Below are 23,873 nucleotides of genomic sequence, written 5' to 3' on the forward strand. Positions count from 1 at the left end.
GATCGAGTCCGTACACTTGTAGGCATGTGTAGGGGTGGTAATGAGCCCTACCTCTTAGTCTACAAAATATAAGGATTGGGCTGAAATTTAGTAAAATTTTAAGCTAGAATATTTAAGGACTAAGAGTCTAAGATAGTTTGTGAAAGGGCAGCCTAAAGGCTCTAACCCATTACACACGCATGCCACTGCTTAGTGGAAGAAACAAGTGTGCGTGATCGAGCCCCCGCACGCACACAACAATTTTCTCTCTGTTGCGCACGAATATACCCAACGACCAGCACGAACATTGGTGTGCATCGATATCCTATGATAAAAAAAAATCAACAGATTTCTCCCATATTTTTTTATTGACAACAAAATAGAAAATCTGAATATAATTTGCATCTTACTGATCGACGTCACAATACATGAATGGATGGATGTGTATCGTGTCGTGGACGTGGACATGGACGTGTGTGGTATATCCACACAGGGAATACAAGAAAAAGAATAAATCTTGCCATAATTAATTTTGCCTTCGCAGCCTCTCATAGTTTCAGATACTCTATTCATCCCTAAAAAACCAAACTAGTACTGGATATGACACATTATAGTACTATGAATTTTGATATACTTGTGTGTAGATTTGTTGTACTAATGTGTCATATCCAATTATAGATTCGTTTTTTGGATGGAGTGACTAGCTGCTAGCGTTCGATCAGTGGATGGGGACGAAGGAGACGAGCTTGTGCTCGTCGCCCTCCTCGTACACCACCGCCTGGAACCTGAGGTACTTGGCGACGACGCGGCTCGACGCCTCGAGGGTGAGGCGGTAGTAGTTCACGCCGGCCTCAAACCTCTTCTCGGCGCCGTCCACCGTGTTGAGCGTGAGGCCGCCCGTCGCCGACGCCCAGTCTGTCTCCGCCACCGCCCACAGGGCGACGTCCTGGACGTGCCGGTCGTTCGCGTCGATCGTCTTCCAGGATTCGTCGCCGGCCGCCGCCGTGCAGGCAGCGCCGAAGACGGCGACGGCGGCGAACAGGACGAGGCTGCTGGTCCTCATTGTGAGCTTTTTTTTTTTTTTACAGTGTGTGTGAAGGTGAAAGGCTAGCTGCTTGTGCAAAAGAGAGGAAGTTTAAATAGATGGAATAAAGTGTGGCTCTTGTTGGAAGAAAATTATTGGATGCTGTCTTTCCAATTGTATGGTTTTTTTTTAGATTCAAAAAATAATTGTATGATTTTTAGTGATTAGCATCCATTTATATCGTTGATTGCATACGATTATTATATCGTTGGTTGATTGCATATGAAGTACCCCACTTATTTTGTTCTTTATATCTTTCCGATGTGTTGGTAATACAATATGCTTAGTAAGCAACAAGAAATTCATTGTCAGGTCTACAAATTAATTGGGATATGCATGATTTGCTCCCCTCCCATGCATGTTATTACTACAAATCTTGTTATAAATACATATAGTTTCTACATTTTCAAATCAATATTAAGATATTAAAAATCTTTTCTACATTTTCAAATCAATATTAAGATATTAAAAATCTTAAAGGCGACAGCGGTTGCAACGAGGATGCTACGGTCCTCATGGCAGTGTGAAAGTGTTTGAACTAGATTACGAGGATAACTTAGAAGAGGGCGCCAGGGCCATACATACAAATTTGAGACCCGGTGCAAAATATAAAATAAGACTTAATGTTAGAAAATGCTAAGAAATAGAAGAGTAAATTTCACTTCACATAATACATACTCCTCCATTCCAAATTGATATACATATTTTACAGGTACACCAAGACCAAGAAAAGCTAATAACTCTCTCATACTATATTTACTCTAGCAACAAACTCCATGTATGCACCATCCCCACTATTTTCTAGCCAATAGCAAATATATTGCATGTGGGTTATAAATACTTGTGTGCATCGATGCATGCATCAATGTCCATTTACTCAAATGCACAAATAACGAATAGATTTAATGAATGAATACAAATATGTAGATCATTTAGGAATAACCTAAAAAAACTATATGTAGATTAAAGAATAGACTTAATGAATGAACACAAATATGTATTCACCAAGGTTGCATAATTTATCAAGCTAGAGTCACGTTTCAATTGCCAAGAAGAATTGTCTAGCTGTAGTCATTTAATTTTGATTAAGTGAAAAAAATGGAACCTGATCATGGGTTCAAATAAATAAGACAATTTTTAAAGTATTCATGATCGGTACCAATGAATAGGACGAGCTTCTCTATCCCAGATTTCTACTATATATGAAATTTCTGGTTTCCTTTGGTACAAATCCAATCATCTAGATTGGAAATAAGAAGCCATTCCCCCATTGGTAGCAAACGGCTATTCATTAAGCGGAGAAAATAGTAATAAAAAGATAAAGGCTTATTTTCCTTTATCTTAAAAAAACTGACTAATAGGGTCAGCTACTTAGCCAATTAACTTTTATAATTAAATACTGTCACTGTATGGATAACTCTTATTGTGAAAAGAACTATTTACTCTATAATAGATAGGTAGATCCAAAGAATGTGAACTTGTATATATGTTTAGTCATAGTTATTTAAAATGGCCGTGCATTACTATAGAACATTTATTGGACCTGAAGAAAAGAAGTCTATTCTAGCCAAATAAGTAAATAAGGAAGAGCAAAGCTTTTACAAAATGAAACGAAATGGAACGTATGTCTTAAACATGCTGGAACATATTAGCATGAATTAAAGTATGAAAATTTTGGGTCCCCTAATATTTTAGGATCCTGTTCGATCGCCATCTCGAACATGCTTTAAAAGAAGGGGAATGGTAAGGCCTCAAGTAGGTAGAAATTTATTGGATCCAAATCCATCTTGATGTATGATGATTTAGTATCAATTAAAATAGTTGAATTACGCATATGAAATACTGTCTTTTTTTACTCTTTGTTGATCTATGTTTTTCCTTGTTAATCAATTTCTTAATTTTTTGGCTGGTGCATTGCAATATGTATATACTCTATGCAATAAGTAATAGATACTTAATGGAAAATTCGGCCATCTACCGTTCAAAAGTTACGGACTTTCTCTGTTTTTAATATCTAATATTATTAATATTTTCTACATACACCTAACTATCTGTCTTACTAAAAATATGTAATTTTGTTGTGATTGGTTTAGTTGTATTTGTGTGTTTAAAATTTTACTCATTCATCCTCAACCCTTTCACCTCTAGACCACAAGTAGAGAAAATCCAAGTGTTGTGATTGGAGAGTATAGAGAAGCCCAACCTCTATAAGATCAAAGATACCAAACCTGTCAACTGAACACACTACTGACAGGAATATGTTGTATGGATTCCCGGAAAAAGTGGTTTTTATAATATCCAAATGTGACATGCTTTGTGTTTTATGCCGTCAAAATTTTTACGGTTCATTTTAAATTTTTAATAACACCGGAAATTGTCATGTGATTTATACATGTGTCAGTTGATCCAAATATTTAGATTTTTGTTAAGTTTTTTTTTCGGGGAAAGGGAATTCATTAGATTACTGAATTGTCCACACTCACCAGGTGTGAGATAAGGTTACAACTGTCGTCCGGCCAAAACTCAGAACGGCCAACACTACGGCCCCTATTCGCTAGGAAATGACTGACCTTGTTAAGTTTGACAATGTGTATTACAGACATGTATTTGTGTGTGACCCTAAAGAGCTCAAAAACTTTTTTTTAAAAAAAATGAAGAAATGAAACCTTATTAATTTGGATTCTGGCAGAACGAAGGGAACCTGGAGATAAATGATCAATGTTGTTTCAACAATTTCATTTCCATCCATTCATTCAACAATTTTACCTTACGAACATAAGAAAATATAAATCTCCCCTCTTATTGATCTCAGTATCTCACGCAATCACGCTACATGGATGGGCCAAGCCTATCCACGCATGCAGGAGTAAATAAATAAAAACATAAACACCACACTTTGGTAATTAATCAAAGCAATCTCGATCGCCGGAGTTTCGCCGTCGCAGAGCTAGCTGCTCGATCGATCAGTGGATGGGCTCGAAGGAGACGAGCTTGCGCGCGTTGCTCCGCGGGTCCTGCTCGTACACCACCGCCTCGTACCTGCCGTCCTTGGCGCCGCTGCTCGACGCCTCCAGGGTGAGGCGGTAGTTCACGCCGGCGACCACCTGCTTCTCGCCGTCGGTCACCCTCTCGAACGTCAGCCCGCCCGCCGCCACCCCCCTGTCCTCCTCCGCCACCGCCCACCGGCCGAGCTCCTGGACGTGCGGGTCGTTGATGTCCACCGGCTCCCATGACCCGACGGTGGCCGCCGTGGCGCCGGCGACGATGGCGACGACGGCGACGGCGGCGAGCAGGAGGCTGCTGGTCCTCATGGTCATGGCTAGTAGCTTAGCTGCAGCTGCTGCGGTTAAACTTTTTTTTTTAACAGTGGGTGAAGGTGAAAAGAGAAGCAAAGTAGAGGTCGTTTAAATAGATGGAAGGGTGTGGCTGCCAACAGGTAGAAAATTATAGGCTGCTAATTGCTACCTATCCAATTGTATGATTCAATTAGCATCCTTTTAATTGCTGGTGATATCTTAACATGTATATGTATTATGCTCACTAAATAAGAAGAAATTAATTGGCAGGTTTGTAATTTTACAAATTGGGATATGCTTTGATTTGCTCTCATGCATGTTACTCTATCTGGTTATAAGTACATATAGTTTGGGATCTCTAAATGATTTCCAAATCAATTATTTAGATATGAAATCTGAGAGCAAAATAGTAGGCAATTTTTGGGATACAGTAAATGCAATTGTGTATTGACGGGATGGGAGCAATTCTACTTTTTGCCACTGACATGTGATTGATTCAACAAAATAGCCGTAGATGAATGTGAGTTTTACAAAATGCCATAACATATACTCCCTCCGTCCTAAAATATAAGTATTTTTAGACTCTGACACAGTCTCCAAGATACTATTTTGATCAACAATATCTATAAAAGTAAGATATTTCAAATGAAAAGAGTTGCGTATTAGATAGTTTGTTTAACATAAATATAGTAATATCAATTTTACATGACTGATCTTTTTTATTTTCTCACCATTAATAGTTAAAGTTGAAAATATTTGACTTATCACTATACTGAAAATGTTTATATTTTGAAACGGAGAGAGTATTTTTTTTTTCTTTCTTTTTACCATCGCCGTTAGCCTTTAGCCAAATGCACTTTGTTGACCTCACGGGAAGAGTTATCTTACCCCAGAACATATGAAGCACTTCCCAAAGGTGAGATGCACTGCTCGGGATAAAATGAACTTTTCACATAAGGTTGATAAAGTGCCCTTGGTAACAAAGTCACATATATAGGAAAATTTCTCCTTTGACCTTTAGAACAAAATACTAGCGCTTCCAAATCATGTAAAATTCCTTTGCAATGGCACAATGCATGATTTTTCTAAAAAGAAAAAGGATAGCAGAAGGTCCAATCGTTTGGAAGCTTCCATTTCAGTACATCTCTTTCATATTTCAGTATATTTCTTTCATCTATTTTCCAGTGTTGTTAACCATCCAAAGAATTATATTTATGTATTCTTCCTACTCCTTGTTTTAAAATTATCAACTTTACATATGCATTTAATTTCCTATAAAAATGTATTTTCCCCATTTATGTGATTTCCCATTCATGCATTTGCCGGCGTGGGGCAGTTAAAAGTGTCAAATAGTGAATTTGGGGATCGAATTGTTGCTTGATTTAGACTCAAAGGGTAACATATTCAGTACAAGAGGAGAGGAAACGACTCTATTGCCAAAAAGTACAAGAGGAGAGGTAACATATTCAGTACCATGTACCCTTATCAAAAAGAACATCTCCTTAATGTCTCCAAAGAGCAATGTCATATCTGTTGACAAATATATATATATATATATAGTGTCACCCATGCGTTTATAGTTTAGTACTAGAACAAAAGGAGGGGGCGGTCGAATCCAGATCCTCTGTGGTATTACATATACAGCAATATTCACTGACATGTGGGCCCTGTGAGGAATTAATGGTGTTGTTTGAAAAGCTTTGTTTTCCTCATTCATTCAAAAAAAAGAGATTGAGATCAGAAGAAATCTGGCTTTTTATCGATGTGAAAAACAATTGGATGGACAAAATATCCACGCAATGGTTACATCAAAACAACTCGAGCTATTCAACACATAAATCTTGCCGATCGAGAGCTATCGATCGCCCTCCGGGGAGCTCAGAAGTTGTGGTTCTTGTCGAAGGAGATGAGCTTGCGCGTGTTGCTCCACTCCTGCTCGAACACCACCGCGCCGTAGCTGCCGGTGACGTCGCCGCCGCCGCTCGCCGCCTCGATTTCGAGGCGGTAGTTCATGCCGGACACCACCTGCTGCTCGCCGCCGGTGACCCTGTGGAACGTGAGCTCGTCGCTCGGCGACACCCGGTTGTTCTCCGTGATCGCCCACCTGCCGAGCTCCTGGATGTGCGGGTCGTCGATGTTCTTTATCGGGCTCCAGCCTCGGGGCAAGGCGGCGGCGGCGCAGACGGCGGCGAGGAGGAGGGTGCGGGTCGTCATGGCCATGGCTATGGCTAGCTGCTGCTGGTGGTGTGTGTTTTGTTTGACTATTTGACTGATTTGTGCTGTGATGACGATGGCAATGGCGATGACAAGCAAGGAGAAGGCATTTAAATAGATGAGAATGGTGTGGCTCAAACGGGCAGAAATTTAATGGATTTTTTAATATGGGAATTAATTGGGTATATATCCTACTCCAACTTTAGCAGTATAAGATTTGGTACCCATTAAATTGTCTGATGTATATAAAGCTGTGAATAAAGAAAGGAGAAATTCTTCAATATCTCCCGAGATAATGTCTCCTTTGCTCCAAGAAATACCATTCCAGTCTTTTTAGAATAATGAAAATGAGTTTCATCTTTGGAGGTGTCCATAAATCATCAGGCAATGAGTTCTAAATTCAGGAAAAAAAAGAGTGCTAGAACCATTCATAAAATTATAAAAATATTGAGATATGAAATGTTAATGCAAACTAAATACCTGCCTAAACAGTATCTATCTATTATATTATTAAGACAGCTCGAAAAGGAGGCATCACGTTCGCTATGGAGGCTAGAAATTCCCACATTAATCGAAGAAAAAGAAAAGAAGAGTCCAAATAGAAATACAATATAAAAAATAGCTGAAATTCGAAATTAGAAATAAGCAATATTGTAAGAGGAGTCCATATAAGAACCCAATACGAGATTAATTAAAACCTTTGATTCAATTCAGATTTTAACTGTATAGATTTGTTGTAGAAAAGATAAGTCCATATATATGTACTGTGTAAGTTACATACTATGAGTCTTTCCTTTTCTATTTCTTTGGCGGTGTACACAGTACACATATAATCTAATTCAATTATAAACCTACACAGACAAGAGTTGTGCTGTCAAATAAACAAAGCTTGCACGGTTGCACATATACAATTAATCGTCATTAAACAATTAACACACGATTAATTAGAAAAAGAAAAAGAATCATTTAGGAATATAATTTATAAATAATTAAAATTGGTGATAAAAAAATAAAGACTATTAAAAGAAAACCATGTAAAACACATGACGAGATAAATTAAGTAACAGGCCTATAAAGAAGTAGAGTGGTGGCGGTTGATACAACATATAAAAACCGTTAATAAAACACCAAATAGAATCTTAATAACGATTAAAAGGAGGGACGACAGGCATGCCGTGAAGCAAACGGGTAAGGTGGTTGCCGGGACTTCTAGAAAGACAAAAAAAATAAACCCCAGTGATAATCATATTCAATTTTTAAAATCTCAATGACAATAAAAAGAAGAAGCAGCGGGCAAAGTGTAGGCGGTTGGCGGAACTTTTAGAAAATAAAAAATAAATTTCAACGGTAGTTATGTTCAATTTTTAGAATCCCAATGACAATAAAGAGTAGGTGGCAGATAGGCTGTAGAGGAGTATAGTGGCATCGTTTAACGGGACATCTAAAAATTATAAAAAATAAAACTCAACAAGACAATAAACTCTAAAAACTACAGGATCCAATTTTTAAAGGTTCAGAACTTCTAAAAAGTAAAAAAAAAACCAATGATAATCATGTTCGATTTTAAAATCTTAATGACAATAAAGAGTGGAGGCAGCGGGCCATAAAGAAGTACAGTAGTAAAGCCGCTGACGGTTTGGCGGGACTTCTAGAAAGTAAAAAATTGAACCTGAACAATAATTATGTTCGATTTTTTAAATCTCAATGACAATAAAAAGAAAACACAATGGATGGGCCGTAGAGGAGTATAATGGCAGCGTTTGACGGAACTTATAGAAATTATAAAAACAAAACCTAACGAGACAATAAATTCTAAAAACTATAAGATCCATTTTTTTAGAGGTTTCAAGGAGAATGAATAGAAATAGTGGCAGATCGAGCAAGCAAATAAAGAAGGATATGATAGAAGTAAGGGGTAGCAGCTAGTGTGAATTTTAAAAACTATATAATTAGAAATACGGGAATGATAAGGTTTGGTCTTTCAAAGTCTTAAGACAATAAGATAGCTATTTAATAAATTTTAAGTAAAAGTCATACGGAAAAATATATGATTTTGTTTGCGTGCTAGCCGTGCAATTGCGCGGGCCACCCAGCTAGTTTAATATATATGGCATCCATTTGAGTGCTCTTACAGTCATACTACATCTTAAGTAGACAATTAAGGAAGCACATGAATGTAATCATAACAAGTCATAGGCATACACCAGCATCACTTGAAATCTTTGAATTCATGCATGCTTTGCTTGAAAAAACCTGAAAAAGTTTTACTTGTACTTCATGTTGAGCACCTTCCCCAGTGTCAGGCAGCCTCCAGGCAATGGCCTCCCGTCGCCTCCTCTCGGCCCCGTCAATGGCGGCTTCGCCGGAGTCGTCGTCGTCGTCGTCAGAGACGGCGTGTTCCGCGGCTGCGCCTTCCTCTGGATCTCCTCCCTGAGCGCCCTCTCCAGCGCCGCCTTCGCCTCCTCGGCCAGCTCCGCCCGCCTCACCGCCTCCTCCAGGCTGAACCGCAGGTCGCCGATCTCCGCGCGCGCCGCCTCCAGCTTCCCCTTCAGGTCCGCGTCGCCGCCGTCGCTCTTCGCCACGAGCACGTACCCATCGGCGACGGCGAGCCCCGCCGCCCCGGCCGCCTGCTGCTGATCGTGCTCGATCTCCTTCGTGTAGAACTCCTCGCCGCCGCCGTCGTCTTCCTTGGAGATCACCGCGACAAACCCGCCGCCGGCGACGACCACAGCCTCCGCGTCGCCATTGCCCAGCGTCAGCGATGCTTCCGCTTGCTGTTCTTGGTTCCCTGCGATGATTTCCGATGAAATGCAGTGCTCCTTCACCTGCTGCAGCTGCGACTGCAGGTAAGCGATCTCCACCGTCTTCGCCATCAGCTCACTCTCCAGGTTCTTGATCATCTCCACCTGCCGGTCGATCACCTCCCGGTTCTTGTCAGAGCTCAAGAACTCGAGCGTGATCTCCTGGAAGAACACCGACCTCTCCTCCTCCGCCCTGATCGCGGCGACAGCAGACGAAAGAACGGACTCGTTGATCTGCAGCACGTGATTCAGAGAGTCCCTGATGCTCTCCTTCTCCAGGATCATCCTCGTCTCCATCAGCTCGATCTCTCTCAGCAGAAACGAGTTCGAGCTCCTGACGGCGTCGAGCTCGCCTCTGACGACGGTCAGTTCGTCCCTCAGTGCCTTGCACTCTTCAGAAGCTTCAGATTGCTGCCTTGCGATCATCCGGTTGTCGGACGATTCTTGCATGGCGTTTTGGAGGGATTCGAGCTTCAGGTTGGCCTGGATCTTCTCGTTCTCTTTCACCTCGAGCTGCATCCTGCAGCTCGCGAGCTCCTTCGTCAGGATCTCGATCTCCTGCAGCTGCATTTGACAATTGACAAGTGTGTGAGAAGAGATGGAATCCAGGAACTAAAATGGAATTGCAGTTTTGTACTTTTGTGGATAGTTTCAGTTCAGTTACGCACATTTCTATCTGGGCTAAACCTGCTGTGATGATCAGCTCTCTGCTGGAAGTGGGTCAGTGCTGCTCGTACAGATCCAAGCGGCCTAGTGTCGATTTCGGCCATGTCCAAGACGATCGATAACCTGCACTCTTACCGTCGATCGATCAGTATTTTCGATGTAGTACTAAACAAAATCAAGCGTAATACAGTAAGCTAAAAATCAATAATCTGAAGTTTACCAAAAGTATTAACACACTAAGGTCTTTTTGGGTTAATCCTTCCTCTAAGAAAATTGAAGGAGATTTGGAGAGTATTTATTCCACACCTCAACCTTCGATCCCTTTCTCATGAAGATTAACCGAACAAGGCCGGATAGAACTGTAGATTTACACACATGTCGGATGTCGGTTCAACTTTTACCGAGCAATTTTACCAAGTTGAATTTACTAGCGGATAGAGAGAGATAATACCAGTGGGAATGAAAGAAAGCCGTGGCTTACCTTGGCTTGAGCAGAGCAGCCAATCACCGGTGCATAGCCTCACCGGCGAAGAAACCGGTTGGTTTGTTGATATAGGCGAGGAGGGGAGAGGCGGGTGAGATGGGCGCGAGACGACGAGGGCGTCGTGGGTTCGTGGCAAACAAGGAGACGAGACGCCGATCCAAGGAAGAGAAAGGGACACGAGGAGGCGGCACGCTTCGGGCTTGGAACCACCACCAACGCAGGAATGTGCAGGAGTTTGCGAGCGTATTTACCGGAGGATAGCGATCGTTTCGCTCGTCGTGGGCTCTCCCGCTCTCGGTGCGTACGACCGCCACCACCACCGCGGTTTATCCGTTAGAGCAGTTTAATAATATAAGCCAACTACTAACTTTATTAATATAATTAACACATCATCTATATCAAACTTAGTAGCATACTAATAAATACAATACTAGTTAACTATGGCCCTGTTTAGTTCCTCCAAAATGACAAAACTTTTGTTGTTTTGGAGCATTTTTTTATCGAAATGATCTAAACACTAGTAGCAAAAGTTGACAAATTTGGCATTTGTTATTTGGGAGGCTAAAGTAGCAAATTTTGCTAAAAAGTATGTTGGGAGCCGCGCTCTCTCTATCTTTACTAGTAAAATGGCAAAACTTTACCGTGAATCTAAACACCAACTAGCAAAACTCTAATGCCAAATCTTTTACCACTAAAACTTTTGCAAAAATAATTTGCCACAGCAAATTGATCTAACCAGGCCTATATACATACTACACATACTACACTATTGGTCATGCTACAGGTGGCTATATAAATATGTAGCCCATTTTTCCTCTCTCCTCTCCTCCACATAAACACAAATAAGATGTTATCATCTTGTTCACATAAACACAAATATGATATCATCATATTATTGTACCCGCTCTTATTCCATTCCCGGCCGTCGCTCACATACACAGAAACATGCTTGCGGCGTAATGGATTCTGGTGTTCTGCAAATTGATGCATGGCAGAACAAGTAGACAAGGCCAACGTGGCTGGTTGACAAGACACATGCATAACTCATTCCAACAGAACGACCATTTAGAGATGAAAACAATGGACCATTATGCTAGCAGGAAAATGTCACGAGGTGCTATACAAATCATGTGCTTAACTAGTCTTCTGGTAACGCTAGTAGTACTAATACAAAGGGTCCTGCCATGGCTTCGACCTACAGTATCATCAGTAAAATATGCTAATTTAGGCTGCAGCGATACAAGCGCGAGAACAAATAAACAGACTTTCGTAGCACCCTCTTGAATCAGTCTACAGATCAGTAGTATGTTCCTGTTCCATAATATGGTTGCTGAGCTGCAACAGGTTGCTGAGGGTAAGCTGCCGCCGGTGCCACTGCGGGTGCTGGTGCCGCCACCGCCATTGCTGAAGGTTGTGCATAGGTTTGTTGTGTGTAGGCCTAAAATAATTTCGAGCACAATTTGATCAGATTACTAAGCACAAAGCAGTTCAAATCCAGAGGTACTCTACAAGTTTAGATGGAGAACATCTTCAGTACCTGAGCGGGGTATGTTGGAGGATAGGCGCCGTAAGCAGCTGCTTGAGGAGCAGATTGAGGCATTTGATGGCTGTAGTCGTAAGTTCCATACGCAGGATAAGTGGCCTGCAATGCAAACAGGTTAAGAGTCAATCGCATCAACAAATAGTTAAAAGAAATACTATAACAAAGAGAGATAGTACAAGTGACAGATTACAGCAGAGACATAGCAAGCGAGGATATAAACAGTAGAGGAAAGTCTACCAACTCAGAAGACGTTTAAAGAAACCAAAATATATTTTCACTTTTTTGCAACAGCATAGAAAACATGCTACACACGTTCAGGACATAAATAAATGATTGGTAGGATTATAGGAATATAAAAACCTGTGGTGCATAAGCAGCTCCCCATTGTTGCCCCGATGCTTCAGATGTCGCTGGCCAAACTGGAGGATTATGAGCATTTGGATCAGTTCCCACAACTGGCTGAGTACCATCCCCAATCCTAGCCAATTTATCTCTGTCTGACATGATAACATCATCAGCTCTTCGCTTCTTTGATGACAGCATGCTTCTCTTCCGCGAAAAATGAGTAAGATGCCGATTGGTAGCCTTCTTGATCGCTTGTGCATCCCCAAATAGATCCAAAAACTGTAGAGAATTTAAACACACGTCACTAACTCAGCAATCGTAGTGGGTCAACCAAAAGAACAAATAAAACAGATGCTGCCATGCAGGACAATTCAGATTAGGAAAAGAAGTACAAGCAGTGCAATCATTTGATTCATATTCCTAGAGAATTATGATCCATTCTTCTCTGCTAGACAAACTAGTACTGAGGCCGTAGCTACTAGTAGGTCTCCAGTATCTCATTAACAGGCAGGCAAACAAAAAACAAAACATACATAAACTATCTCTAATTTGCAGTTTTAATGCTCCTGAGCTAAAAACTTCAAGATGGGTAACTTAATATGGAAGATACTTTAAAGAGAACTGCCATGTAGCTTTGAAGAATTACCTCTAAAAATATGGAAGATATGTCTTCCTTGTCAGCTAGACTTGTGACTTCCCCTTCGGTTGGTTCAGCTGTAAGAAACTTCTCGACCAGTGAATCTAAAAATTCAATACGCTTTTCAGATGGAAGGATCGACTCTAGTTGCATGATAGCCTGCCAAAAAATGGACAAAATGATACAGAAGCAGAGAATAGCAGCGGGTACGAAGAAAGCGAAGGTGGTAAATAGAAAACTCAAGTAGATTTAGAAGGGGAAAAATCGTACCTCAATAATTGATTTTGTCAAATCGCATTGTTCGAGAAAACCAGTTAGCGTCTCCTTTGCCTTCTCGATGTCACCGATGGCCTGCACATTTTTAAGAAATACATCAAATTCTGCAAAAAGAGCTAGTGGAGACAAAAAGGAAGGGGAAAATAATTGTAATCAGATCCAATCAGCCACTTAACGAGTTAACATGACACAACTGGTCATCCCGTAGGCTCAAACGTTTAATATATATACAACACTTCAAACATAAATAATGAAGAATGCCAAATGACAACATTCTATTTAATGCTGTTTTGAGTGTTTTCTTATCAGCTAATCATGCATGTTCCATTAACAGTGTCAGATGACACAAAAGAGACATGTGCAATATTTCTGTTATCTCAAAAGTAGCAATAAAGATACACTTACCAAAGATAAGAATCGTGAGTACTGAATCAGCAAAGTAGGCAAAATCTGGCTCCGATCCTTTTCCTTTTCAGCGGCAATGGCCTTCTCATAAATTGAGCAAGCAGATTCTTTATCTCCCTGCAAGATGAAAAAGATAAATGAACCTTTTAACACAAAAAAAAAGGAAACAATAATGCCGTAGTTTGATTCGGGAGATACCAATCGGTGCTCCATATTAGAATGCTTAACAATGGCTTCTAAAAGGCCAGGGTACAGATCAGAATAAAGATGCTGGTATTCTACACGTGCTCCAGAGACATCTCCACTAAGCTCCTTGAATCTTGCACTGAACAGATGGATCTCTGCCTGCTTCTGTTAAAGAATAGAAGAAACAGTGTTATTCAGTAAATCTAAAACGATTGCAGTATAAACTACATGCATTACGTTGCAATAAATAAAATACTGATTGTCGATACAGTCTCAGGCCCCAATCAGATTATCAATGGCAAATGGTAATCATGACAGACAGATGCTATTAGTTTATTCTTTGTGTTTTCAGCACGTCAATAATCAAACAAGGTTTCAGAAGGAGTCTACTGTCTACTCAAATCACAATAACAAAAGCAATTTACAAGTAAAGGGTAGATATGCGTTAAGCAGCCTGCAAACTAATAATTCAGACCACTTTCTTATATTTCTTATTTATCTCCATGCAGAGTACCTATATAGAATCAAGAATCACAAGATTTTCATTTCGCAGATACAGAATCTTTGACAGTGAAAGAACACAAGATGAAATGAGAAACAGAACTTTTAGATCAGTTGTCAGACCTTGCTGATTGATATCGTATGATGATGTTAGTGGCATGTAGATAGAAGGATATACACAAGATCCATATCAAAAAAGTGTGCAGGAGAAAAAACATAATGGTAAAAGGTAAATTATACTGACTGTATATGTGATACCTTGACAAAAACATGAGTGGCACGAGCCAGAGCATTGTTTGCTAGTTCTATGCTTCCTCTAGCTTCCATGCATAGCACATAACGGATCCAAAACTCTGAATAACTAGCACATGCAATAACACATCTTTCATACAGCTTGATAACCTGAAAACAAATATTGGGTAACATCAGAAAACTTGAGCGGAAGTAATAAAGGAAATAAAGGGAATAACAATAAAATATTGACAAAAAAACAGAAGAAGTTCACACAGGTTACTCCATTAGCTGATTAGGGAGGCCCCTCCATAAGGAGGGACCATCCTTGCCTGATAGATAGATGGTTAAGAAGGAGAGCATTAAGCAATTACCTGCATATATGAGATTAAAAATTCAAACAACTGATATTTGGTAGCACATATCATTAACCCAGAACGGCCACTGACAAATGAAAGTTTGGAGTACTTAGCCTCATCGAAACCAAACATTATGTCCATGCTCTATCCTCAGTTCAATATGCCATTACAAAGGAAGCTTCGTCCAAATACTAGCCGTTAAAGCATATAATGGAGCCAATAAGACTAAAATTGTAAGTTACAAGACTCCAGGTACTGCATGAAGTCTACTGAATGAAAAAGTAAAGGACTATTTCCATTGCAAAAGCATACCTTATTTATGTCTTCTTCTTTCTCAATAAGATCAAGATAGTTGTGCCAATTTTCAAGCTCTGGATTGTCAAGGGGCTTGACATGAAAATATGGTCTTCTAATTGCTAGCTCAAAACCAATAATCTTAGACTCATACTCTTTAGCCTTGTTATACATTTCTTCTCTAACAGAAACGTATTTTGCCAGGTTATCTGCCTCTGTTGAACCTGAAATTTCGGGTTGAGCAGACATATCTACATCACCAGGTTGTGTCTCTCCATCAAGCGTCTGAGCAGTGTTCTCGGCAGTAACAGAATACATGGCAGCTTCCTCTGAGGTAAGTATTTCTGATAAACTTCGTGTTGCGGCCAACTCCTTTAGGCTGAGTAGAAATTAAAACAAATGACCATTAGTACAAGTATAAAATTTACTTCACTATGTTTCATTAAGAATATAACAATTATCATCCAAAATACCACGTTACATTTATATGGCTATTTCTTTTGTTGTAATTGGTTTATATGACTCTAATTCCTTAATCACCCTGACAATTGATAGACCACTAATCAACGACTTATTCATAAAAAGTAATACAATTCAAAAATAAACTGCACAAATACCCAATGATCTTACCAATGGAAATACCGATCAAGCTGTGTTATAGGATGCTCCAATATTCTCGTATATATGATGGCTAGATGACTCCATGCCTGCAGTGATTCTTCGTACTTAATGTACTCATCCCACAAAATATTGGAACGATAGTCTGTTCCAACATATGCCAAACCCCGTTCGAACAGTCTGTAAAAGACAATGTGAGAAAATTTGTTAATGTAGAAATAAAATCTTTTACAATGAATGATGGCCGGCTGCTGCACTCAGTGGTATCTACATCCTACATTTACATCCACGAAGGATCATATCATTCTTGACAGAAAAGTCCCAAGTTTACTTATAAATTGCTAGTATATTCGAAGGCACATATATCAAACATTCCAACATAGATTTCCTATAGGGTGAGTTTAGTTCTCTACCCTCCCAAAATTTGGTACTGCCAAAACCTAGGCAAGAATTGGTGCAGCCAAATTTTGGTGGGTAGAGTTTTGCTACAACTGTGTCCTTTGGTTTGCTACTAATTAGGAGCCAAATTTTGGTAGGGTTGCCAAAATTGGCTTCAATTCAAACAAGTGCAATACTATTTAAGTTGGCAAAAGACTTGGTAGGGAAGATTTTTGGCAGCAATCCAAAAAATGGACATGAATCACACACAGCTATCAGCTACAAGAGGAAACAAATAGGAATAGATAGAGTGTGATTGCTACCTTCTGATGATATCTGGGTCTTCATATGTAGAAATTGCAAACTGACAATAGTTATACCAAATGTCCACGGAATAAGTAACAGCAAGAACTGCACGTTCATAAACCTCTATAACTTTTGTGACACCATCAAGACGTGCTTCATGATCTGCATATTTCTTCCAGTATCCAAAGCAGAGAGGGAACTCCGCAAGGAATGCATCATACACTTTTCTTAGTTTCAAGATATTGCTCTGGGCAAGAATAGATAAAAAAAATTATTAGCACAAAAAGAACTACTCTTGCCATATAATTCCGACTTAATTTACTTAACTAAAACATAAATGAACAAATATTTACAAAAACTATCATAGGACAAATGATAACAATTCATTTTTTTCCCTGAGAAACTTGGATAAGAGCTCTACCATTTCAATAAGAGAGATAGGAAAGTAAAGTTACAAATGACAGCTCAACATGGCAAACTATGCCAAAACACATCAAGCATTGTGAACCTATATAAACATAGATTACCTATATGAGATGATGCAAATCCACAAGGCAGATTCATGGAACCAGATTCTCCAAGATATAGATGCATATAATCATAAGGTAAATCTATCATTCATGTGAATGAATGAGAAAATGAGAAGTTACAAATTTAGAGTGCCTATGCATACAACAAGTTGCAGAATAAAGTAATAACAGATTTTATGGTGACGGCAACAGTAAAAACATTACCTCAGCAGTTTTCTCTGTCTCATCAATAAGCGCAGTCCAAGCATTGAAGTCTAAGCAATTCGCTGTAACGGCATTCCACAACCTTGCTTCTTCTGCTGAAAGCACAGCTGCGAAAAGAAACAATGAATTAGCAAGTACAATCAAGCCCGATAGCGAGTGAAGAGTGTTCATATGTGCGAAACATTACCATCCGCATAGGACTGCTCGGGAACCGGCTCACCCATCTCGTTTGTGGCGGCGCCGTTCTCTGCAGCCCCCGCAGACTGGTAATCTACCACCTGGCCCGATGTCCCGTTTAGCGGCGCGTGGTCGGCGGGGTACACGGAGGCATCCGCTCCCTGAGCGCCATCGGCTTGCGGGACGGAGCTCGGATTCTGACTGTAAACGTTTGCGTCAGGGTTTGCAGTGGCCGAATCGAAAGACGCAATGGAAGAGGCTGCGGCGCCAGCCCCCGCGCTACCGGAATCGTGAGCGCCCTGGCCGGCGCTTGGATTCTCCGACGCCGCCGCGGCAGCAACGCCCTGATCTTGCTCCATTGCGGCTGCGGACCGTGGCCGACGAATCCCTCTCGCCCCTACGGGGGGGAACAGTTGGCGAAGGCTGATAAAAAAAATTACACCAAAAAAAACCACCAAAAGCGAAGCCGTAAAAGAGCTAGAACAAGAGAGGATAAATCACGGAGCACGCACCGGCGAGCGGAGGCGCGCGCGTCGGGGAGGATGAGGTGCCGAGGGGTCGCCGACGAGCGGGCGAGGGCTTCGGCGCCGGCGAGGCGAGGCGGAGGCGGAGGGTTAGGGTTGGAATTGGATCGGTGGGAGGCTATCAGTATCAGCGGCGTGGGAAAGGTGGGGGGGCGCGGAGAGGTGGGCCGTCGGGGAAGTACAGGGAGAGGAGCCCGTGTGCCCCCGCTGCGGGCTGCGTGACGCGGCCCAAATTTCTGTTTCTCCGCGGCCCAATGAGAGCGGGGGAGGCTTTGCCGCGGCCCACGTTGTCTTATCCAACCAAGGGCCCGTTTCGCCGTCTCCCTCTGCTCGGGTCGGCCCCGCGCATAGGGTTTGTTAGGGTCTCCCATCCGCAGCTTCTTTTATAATCTCTATCGGTTAGAAGTTCCTTTAATAATCTAGGTTTTTTTTCTCGGAATCAAGTCCATAGTTATAGATTCTAGAAAATAAAATAGGACATGTTTGGAGAGCTTAAGATTCTAAAGAATCATCTGGATAGTAGCCAGTTCTGATAATATGGAAAAGTTGTGTTTTTCAATTTCTGACTTTTATTTTATTTTCTGGATTCTTTAACTATATTTTCTTAAAATCTAAACGAAAAGCTAACTTTTAAGGGAACGGAAAACTAGACTGTTTTGAAAAGCTTGTGATCCTGAAAAAAGCTGTAGCTACATAATCTCCCCGAACAGGCTCATGTAAGCTAAAAGTTGGGTTCTCATCCAGATTATCGTCAGCTAATTTATCATCAGTTGTTTCCCAAAATATTAAACACTCCAAACAGACTCGTAATATTGTACGCTACACGATGGGGAACCTTATCAATCTACTGGATCGGCGTGCGAGACGCCGACCAAAAATCTGAGGCGATTGTACGGTGCGCGGCTGCGAAGCCAGCAGGCAGCGGCTCAGAGCCACCACACGAGTACACGACCAAGGGGAATTCACGAGAATGGAGAATGGCACACATTAGCTTTAGGTGGAGGACAGCTAGCGTGAATGACAAGGACTACCTTAGCTCGATCTCATGTAATCGGTGTAAGCGTGAAGCATCTGTGAGCTGGTGGAGGCATGCATGATCGTCGATTTGTATGGGTCGGGATGACCATGAGCTTATTATCCTTTTCTATCCCGTTTGTTCTCCGAGCACACATTTCGGCCTATTTGAATCAAATGCAAAACCATAGGAATTTTAGAGGATTTTATCCTATGAAAAATAATTCTATATAGTCATTTGAAACAAAGGATTATTTCCTATTAATTCTTTTAAAATTCCTATGGAATGAGTAACTTTGGAGAAAAATAAGCATGAGGTCTCACCTCATGTTTTCCTCTTCATGTGTCTAAGATTCCTGTGTTTTTCCTGTGTGCTAATCAAACGATAGTTTGGAGACTTTCCTGTGTTTCAAAATCCCATAAAAATCCAATAAATATGGCATTCAATTCCTACGTTTTTTCTATTCATCTGTTTTATCAATTCTGGGATTCAAAATGCCCTTCCTTCGTGACCGTCTCACTGACCAGGTCGGGTTTCGCGTAGCTTTCGTACTTTCGTTCTGTTCATTGCTAGTAGTAGTAGCAGAGTAGTAGGTTCGGTTCCCAACTTCCCACTACACCACTACTACGTGCAAACGATGACCCGTGATATGCAGTGCAGAGTGTACTGTTTCCCTCACCAGTTGATGCGCAGTACTGCGAGACGCGCACCGTTCTCTGTCACGGCCGCCGATAGCTTTGGTAGCATTTCACCACGAAGAGATCCCACCCGATCCACGGTACGAGGCTGGTCGGTCCCCCGTGCCGCGCGGCGTGATCGACAGTAGCACGCACGCACACACCACGCGCGGAGTGCCGCGCCGGGCCGCTGTTCGTCCGCTCCAGCGGCCAAACCAACCAGCACCCAGCGCGCGCGCATGCCAAGAGTCACGAGGCCACACGAGCCACCGCGAGCGCGTGTCCGTGTCACGGTTCGCTTGCGGTGCGGGCGCCTACCCCGCACCCGCGATGAGCGCGGCACACGCACCAAATGCGCCCCGCTCCTACCGCTGTCCGGCTCGCGCCTCGGTTCGGCCGTTGGACGATTCAGGGTGTGTTCGCCGAAGCGGTTCCCAACCGGTACAGTAATACGGAAAACGGGACGATCCATTAACGCGTGATTAATTAAGTATTAGCTAATTATTTTTAAAAAAATGAATTAATTTGATTTTTTTAAAGTAACTTTCATATAGAAACTTTTAAAAAAAACGTACCATTTAGCAGTTTGAAATACGTGCGTACAGAAAACGAGGGAGAAGAGTTGGGAAAAGAGGCTTTTCGGTCAATTTACCGATCCCTCGCTGTACGTTTCCCCGTACCGAACGCCGATCGGTAAATTGACCGAAAAGGCCGAAATCCACTGTGCATTTCGCGGCAGTACGAGTTCAAACAAACGGCTTTCTTTCTCCTCCGAGTAAAACGCAACAAAAAGCGAGCAAATTCCTGCCATCTGACGCAGCAAACAGTGCAGCAACTCTTTGGCCGCAGAAGATCCGGCGCCGTAGGTCCACCAGACCACCACCAAATCGATCCCCGAGCCGGCTGCTTATTTATTGGGATCATCCGGAGGAGGAGGGTGCCAGAGCTTTGAACCCGGTTCTGTGTCGCCCATCCTGCGGCACCCCACCACCCATTCGCAGAATCGCAGTGCAGACTGCAGACTGCAGAGGCCGTCCGTCGTCGTCTACACGTCCACACTCCACACAACAGCCTCCGGCCAAGAGCGACGAGAAGGGATACCCATGGAGAAGGCGCTCACCAAGATCGGCAGCTTCACCATCTCCCGGAAGGCCAAGCAGGAGCTCTCCGCCATTGGCGGCGATATCTCCGTAAGTATTACTTGCCTTCTCTTCGCTTTTCTGTTTGATTGGTTTGTTGAGACTGTTGGGAGTTGGATTATATCAGGGCTAGTTCTTTGCTTGGTGAATCTTTGTTGGACTACTGAAATCAATCAATGCCGTTCTTGGTTTCCTTGTTCGCTGGCTTGCTTCTTGGAGATGCTGTTTTCTGTTACAATCTGAGGAAGCTGCCGTCTAGAAATGATCTGGTCTTTTCTGGAGATTAACAGTTTGGTTGTGCGAATGCACGATTTGTTCTTCCACATTATTGTTGGTGTCAGTGTTAGGATTCATTTGGAGTTCTTCGAGATGTTTCTGCAACCTGTTTTTGCTTCACTTTTCTTGTGGGAGATGCATGAAAATGACCCTGTTGATTCGACTGTACTGCACTTTACTTCTGTGCAATGCAGTTTAGGTTCAAATCACAGGAAATTCTGCTACAGTGCACTTTAGGTTCGACATTCACATCACACTGACAAACCTAACTGTTGTGATTTTCAGCGTCTCTCGAGCACTGTTGAGGAGAAGGCGAAATGGGTTTTCGACAAGCTCAAAGGTATACTGTTCCTTTCAATTCTGTTCTATTTGTGGCTATAAAAATTAAGAGTGAGTTTTAAGACAGGAAGCAGACCTTGATGTGTGCATTTTGTGTTGTCTTGGTAAATCATTATGCTTAGTACAATTGTACATAGTTATTAGTGGTGCCAAATTGCTAATGCTGCTTTTCTTGCCTAATGCGTAAATCCAAAACAATGCAAAGTGATCTGCTTTGTTCTAACTTTTCTGCTTTTCTTGCATGGAGTTCGGATATAGCTTTTCTTTATTTTTCTTTCATCCCTTTTTGATCTACAAAGTTATACAGTAATGCACATGGGGGGGCCAAACTGAAGACTTTTGTGACATTCTACCAATGTGCTTTGGCTGGCAATGGGTCCAGTTTCTGTTGACGACATTATGCAAAAGCTCCTAAGAGGAAAGGGGATTTGTCTAACAGAATTGTTCACCTAACACCTTGTTTTACTTGCAATCTTTGCCTTGGTCCTCTTGAAGTCTTTGGCGGTATTAGCAAGGTTGTGTTAAGTATGGCACGGTTTTATGAGACACCAACCAGCTGATTTGCAACTTGCCAGTCTGTAATGCATATTCTGTTTCATACATGTCCGATATATACTCCAGTAGGTATTCAGTGGAGAAAAAAAGTTAGCATAATCAGTATCCTAATCTACCTGCTCACATGAAAACATAAAAATGACATATTTTTAATACATTGCCTGACTTGGGGAAAAGAAAGTATGCCAGCTTGCAAAGGAGATCTATTTGTGTGTTTTATGACACTTCTAGTTATATATTTTCTATTTTTTTAGAGAACAGATGTATGCAATATTGTGTGCTGCTCCTCAAGTTCTGCCAAGGTTGTTGTTTGTTCCTACAGTTGAGAGTTGAGAATTGAGACTCGTATGAATTTGTGCACTTTGGTTGCAATTTTGTTCATAGAAATGATATTCAAGTTTTATGTAATGCAGATTTTACCTTTGTATTTCACTCAGAATTCACCACAGTTGAATTTCCCTGAATAGCTCAGAATGCCTTCTGAATTTGCCTATCAGTATGTTAGATCTGCAGAGAAGTTGAATTTTACATAAGAGTGGGAACTAAGAGACTTGACTTCCATTTTCTCTTATCCAGGCAAACCAAACAAGTCACTCTCTGATCTCCTGCGAGAGTACAACCTTCCTCCAGGCCTCTTCCCTCGGAATATCATCTGCTACGAATATGATCAAACAAGCTCGAAGCTTGTTGTGCACCTGTCTAAGCCCTGTGAGGTGAGCTTCAAGGATTCATCCGTGATACGGTACGCGCCTCGTGTCAAGGTGACTCTGTCTCGAGGCAAGCTCTCCGCGATCGAAGGCATGAAGACCAAGGTGGTTGTGTGGGTGAAGGTGGCTAGCATAAGCTTGGAGAGCTTCAGGTCTGACAAGATCTGCTTCATAGCCGGCGTGAAGAAGCTGAGGCAGAAGGATGCTTATGAGGTCCCCAGGGAAGGCATCGCAGTTGAGGAGTTCTGAACCTGAATTGATCAGTGTTATCTCATAGTTTCATTCTTACCATTTTTTTTGAGTCCATGTGGTGTGTGATTCTCTGGAGGACACATTGGTGATTTCTGGTGCTGTGATTCAGCAGATTTGTATATTGGAAACATGGAGAATTTGTTCCTCCTGACAAAAGACACTCTTGCATGTTCTCTCATCCGGTCCTTCACATGGATGATGTCCTAGCAATGTGAACATTTTAGTATGTGTTTTCGTTCTGAATTGCCTATTTCTAGGGGACATGTGATCCGGTCGTCTATGGTCTTTTGCATGTGGTTGGGTGGTGCCTGTCTGCTGAGTTGCATGTCCTTTTGCTGAACAAGTTGTATCGTCTTTCATGGAGCATTCAGACACGAAGGAATTTTCCTGCGCATATAAACGCATCCATTGATTGTTTGATGATGCTTAACCATGCCCAAGTTGAAGAGAACCTGCCTGGCTGCCTATTGAAAATATAAACCTCTGGAGAAAAAACAATGATGCATCTAGGTTTAGGACGTTCTAATTTTGGCAGAGTGGCTAGCAGCATATAGAAAGGAACACATAATATTTAGCATAATATTTTAAATCAGGATATAGAAAGGAACACATGATGTTCCATTAATTTACATTATTCGGTACTGAAATCCATCAGCAGCTGCAATGTTGACTCAAAACAAACACACCTAAAGCGTAGTACTTACCTTAGATATTTGGCCATACCAAACATTGAGCACATCAATACCAATTCCATGAAGGCATGCAACATTGACACCCCATGGATCAAGGAAATGAGCTCAGTATTTCCTGGTGAGCCTTGGTTAGTTCAGGTAGTTCCTCAAACTATCCTGTGACTCCTCCATGACAGCATACTG

General features: G+C 41.7%; 6 protein-coding genes across 8 annotated transcripts; 1 reads left to right on the top strand and 5 right to left on the bottom strand.

The window, feature by feature from the left end:
* Positions 1 to 697: 697 nt before the first annotated feature.
* Positions 698 to 1,042, bottom strand: LOC107275461 (putative cysteine proteinase inhibitor 9). The gene has a single exon (XM_015773987.1). It carries the CDS (start codon positions 1,040 to 1,042, stop codon positions 698 to 700), a length of 345 nt encoding a protein of 114 aa, XP_015629473.1.
* Positions 1,043 to 3,839: 2,797 nt separating this feature from the next.
* On the bottom strand, positions 3,840 to 4,437 carry LOC107278042 (putative cysteine proteinase inhibitor 7). Its single transcript, XM_015774793.3, has one exon. It carries the CDS (start codon positions 4,378 to 4,380, stop codon positions 4,027 to 4,029), a length of 354 nt encoding a protein of 117 aa, XP_015630279.1. The 5' UTR covers positions 4,381 to 4,437; the 3' UTR covers positions 3,840 to 4,026.
* Positions 4,438 to 6,097: 1,660 nt separating this feature from the next.
* On the bottom strand, positions 6,098 to 6,657 carry LOC4332021 (cysteine proteinase inhibitor 6-like). The gene has a single exon (NM_001417359.1). It carries the CDS (start codon positions 6,577 to 6,579, stop codon positions 6,238 to 6,240), a length of 342 nt encoding a protein of 113 aa, NP_001404288.1. The 5' UTR covers positions 6,580 to 6,657; the 3' UTR covers positions 6,098 to 6,237.
* Positions 6,658 to 8,629: 1,972 nt separating this feature from the next.
* LOC107276562 (WEB family protein At2g38370) lies at positions 8,630 to 10,735 on the bottom strand. The gene is made up of 3 exons (XM_066308962.1): positions 10,522 to 10,735; positions 10,043 to 10,163; positions 8,630 to 9,938 (listed from the first exon to the last, which is right to left on the bottom strand). Exons 2-3 carry the CDS (start codon positions 10,142 to 10,144, stop codon positions 8,838 to 8,840), a joined length of 1,203 nt encoding a protein of 400 aa, XP_066165059.1. The 5' UTR covers positions 10,145 to 10,163; positions 10,522 to 10,735; the 3' UTR covers positions 8,630 to 8,837.
* Positions 10,736 to 11,588: 853 nt separating this feature from the next.
* LOC4332022 (pre-mRNA-processing factor 39-1) lies at positions 11,589 to 18,184 on the bottom strand. Of its 3 annotated transcripts, XM_015776664.3 has the most exons (15): positions 18,027 to 18,184; positions 17,798 to 17,911; positions 17,525 to 17,715; positions 17,338 to 17,444; positions 16,621 to 16,850; positions 15,932 to 16,099; positions 15,320 to 15,680; positions 14,676 to 14,819; positions 13,929 to 14,081; positions 13,731 to 13,847; positions 13,320 to 13,400; positions 13,059 to 13,208; positions 12,428 to 12,691; positions 12,062 to 12,166; positions 11,589 to 11,962 (listed from the first exon to the last, which is right to left on the bottom strand). In XM_015776664.3, exons 3-15 carry the CDS (start codon positions 17,559 to 17,561, stop codon positions 11,822 to 11,824), a joined length of 2,058 nt encoding a protein of 685 aa, XP_015632150.1. In that variant the 5' UTR covers positions 17,562 to 17,715; positions 17,798 to 17,911; positions 18,027 to 18,184; the 3' UTR covers positions 11,589 to 11,821. The 3 variants fall into 3 exon arrangements, with proteins under 3 accessions (XP_015632150.1, XP_015632148.1, XP_015632149.1); XM_015776662.2 differs by having other exon boundaries at positions 17,525 to 17,911; XM_015776663.3 differs by having other exon boundaries at positions 17,525 to 17,937.
* Positions 18,185 to 20,669: 2,485 nt separating this feature from the next.
* LOC4332023 (uncharacterized protein At5g01610) lies at positions 20,670 to 23,241 on the top strand. Its single transcript, XM_015773304.3, has 3 exons — positions 20,670 to 20,920; positions 21,431 to 21,485; positions 22,616 to 23,241. The coding sequence occupies exons 1-3, from the start codon at positions 20,834 to 20,836 to the stop codon at positions 22,993 to 22,995; spliced, it is 522 nt and encodes a 173-aa protein (XP_015628790.1). The 5' UTR covers positions 20,670 to 20,833; the 3' UTR covers positions 22,996 to 23,241.
* The last annotated feature ends 632 nt before the right edge of the window (positions 23,242 to 23,873 follow it).

This window comes from Oryza sativa, chromosome 3, assembly GCF_034140825.1.
Source record: "Oryza sativa Japonica Group chromosome 3, ASM3414082v1".
NCBI lineage: Eukaryota > Viridiplantae > Streptophyta > Magnoliopsida > Poales > Poaceae > Oryza > Oryza sativa.

Excerpts from the sequence above, each read along its gene's own strand:
- LOC107275461 (XM_015773987.1), bottom strand. The coding sequence starts at position 1,042 with ATGAGGACCAGCAGCCTCGTCCTGTTCGCCGCCGTCGCCGTCTTCGGC.
- LOC107278042 (XM_015774793.3), bottom strand. The coding sequence starts at position 4,380 with ATGACCATGAGGACCAGCAGCCTCCTGCTCGCCGCCGTCGCCGTCGTC.
- LOC4332021 (NM_001417359.1), bottom strand. The coding sequence starts at position 6,579 with ATGGCCATGACGACCCGCACCCTCCTCCTCGCCGCCGTCTGCGCCGCC.
- LOC107276562 (XM_066308962.1), bottom strand. The coding sequence starts at position 10,144 with ATGGCCGAAATCGACACTAGGCCGCTTGGATCTGTACGAGCAGCACTG. Across the intron at positions 9,939-10,042 it reads GGTTTAGCCCAGATAGAAAT|CTGCAGGAGATCGAGATCCT; the intron begins GTGCGTAACTGA and ends TGTCAAATGCAG.
- LOC4332022 (XM_015776662.2), bottom strand. The coding sequence starts at position 17,873 with ATGGAGCAAGATCAGGGCGTTGCTGCCGCGGCGGCGTCGGAGAATCCA. Across the intron at positions 14,082-14,675 it reads CCACTCATGTTTTTGTCAAG|AAGCAGGCAGAGATCCATCT; the intron begins GTATCACATATA and ends ATTCTTTAACAG. Across the intron at positions 13,209-13,319 it reads TGACAAAATCAATTATTGAG|GCTATCATGCAACTAGAGTC; the intron begins GTACGATTTTTC and ends ATTTTTTGGCAG.
- LOC4332023 (XM_015773304.3), top strand. The coding sequence starts at position 20,834 with ATGGAGAAGGCGCTCACCAAGATCGGCAGCTTCACCATCTCCCGGAAG. Across the intron at positions 20,921-21,430 it reads CCATTGGCGGCGATATCTCC|CGTCTCTCGAGCACTGTTGA; the intron begins GTAAGTATTACT and ends TGTGATTTTCAG. Across the intron at positions 21,486-22,615 it reads GGTTTTCGACAAGCTCAAAG|GCAAACCAAACAAGTCACTC; the intron begins GTATACTGTTCC and ends TCTCTTATCCAG.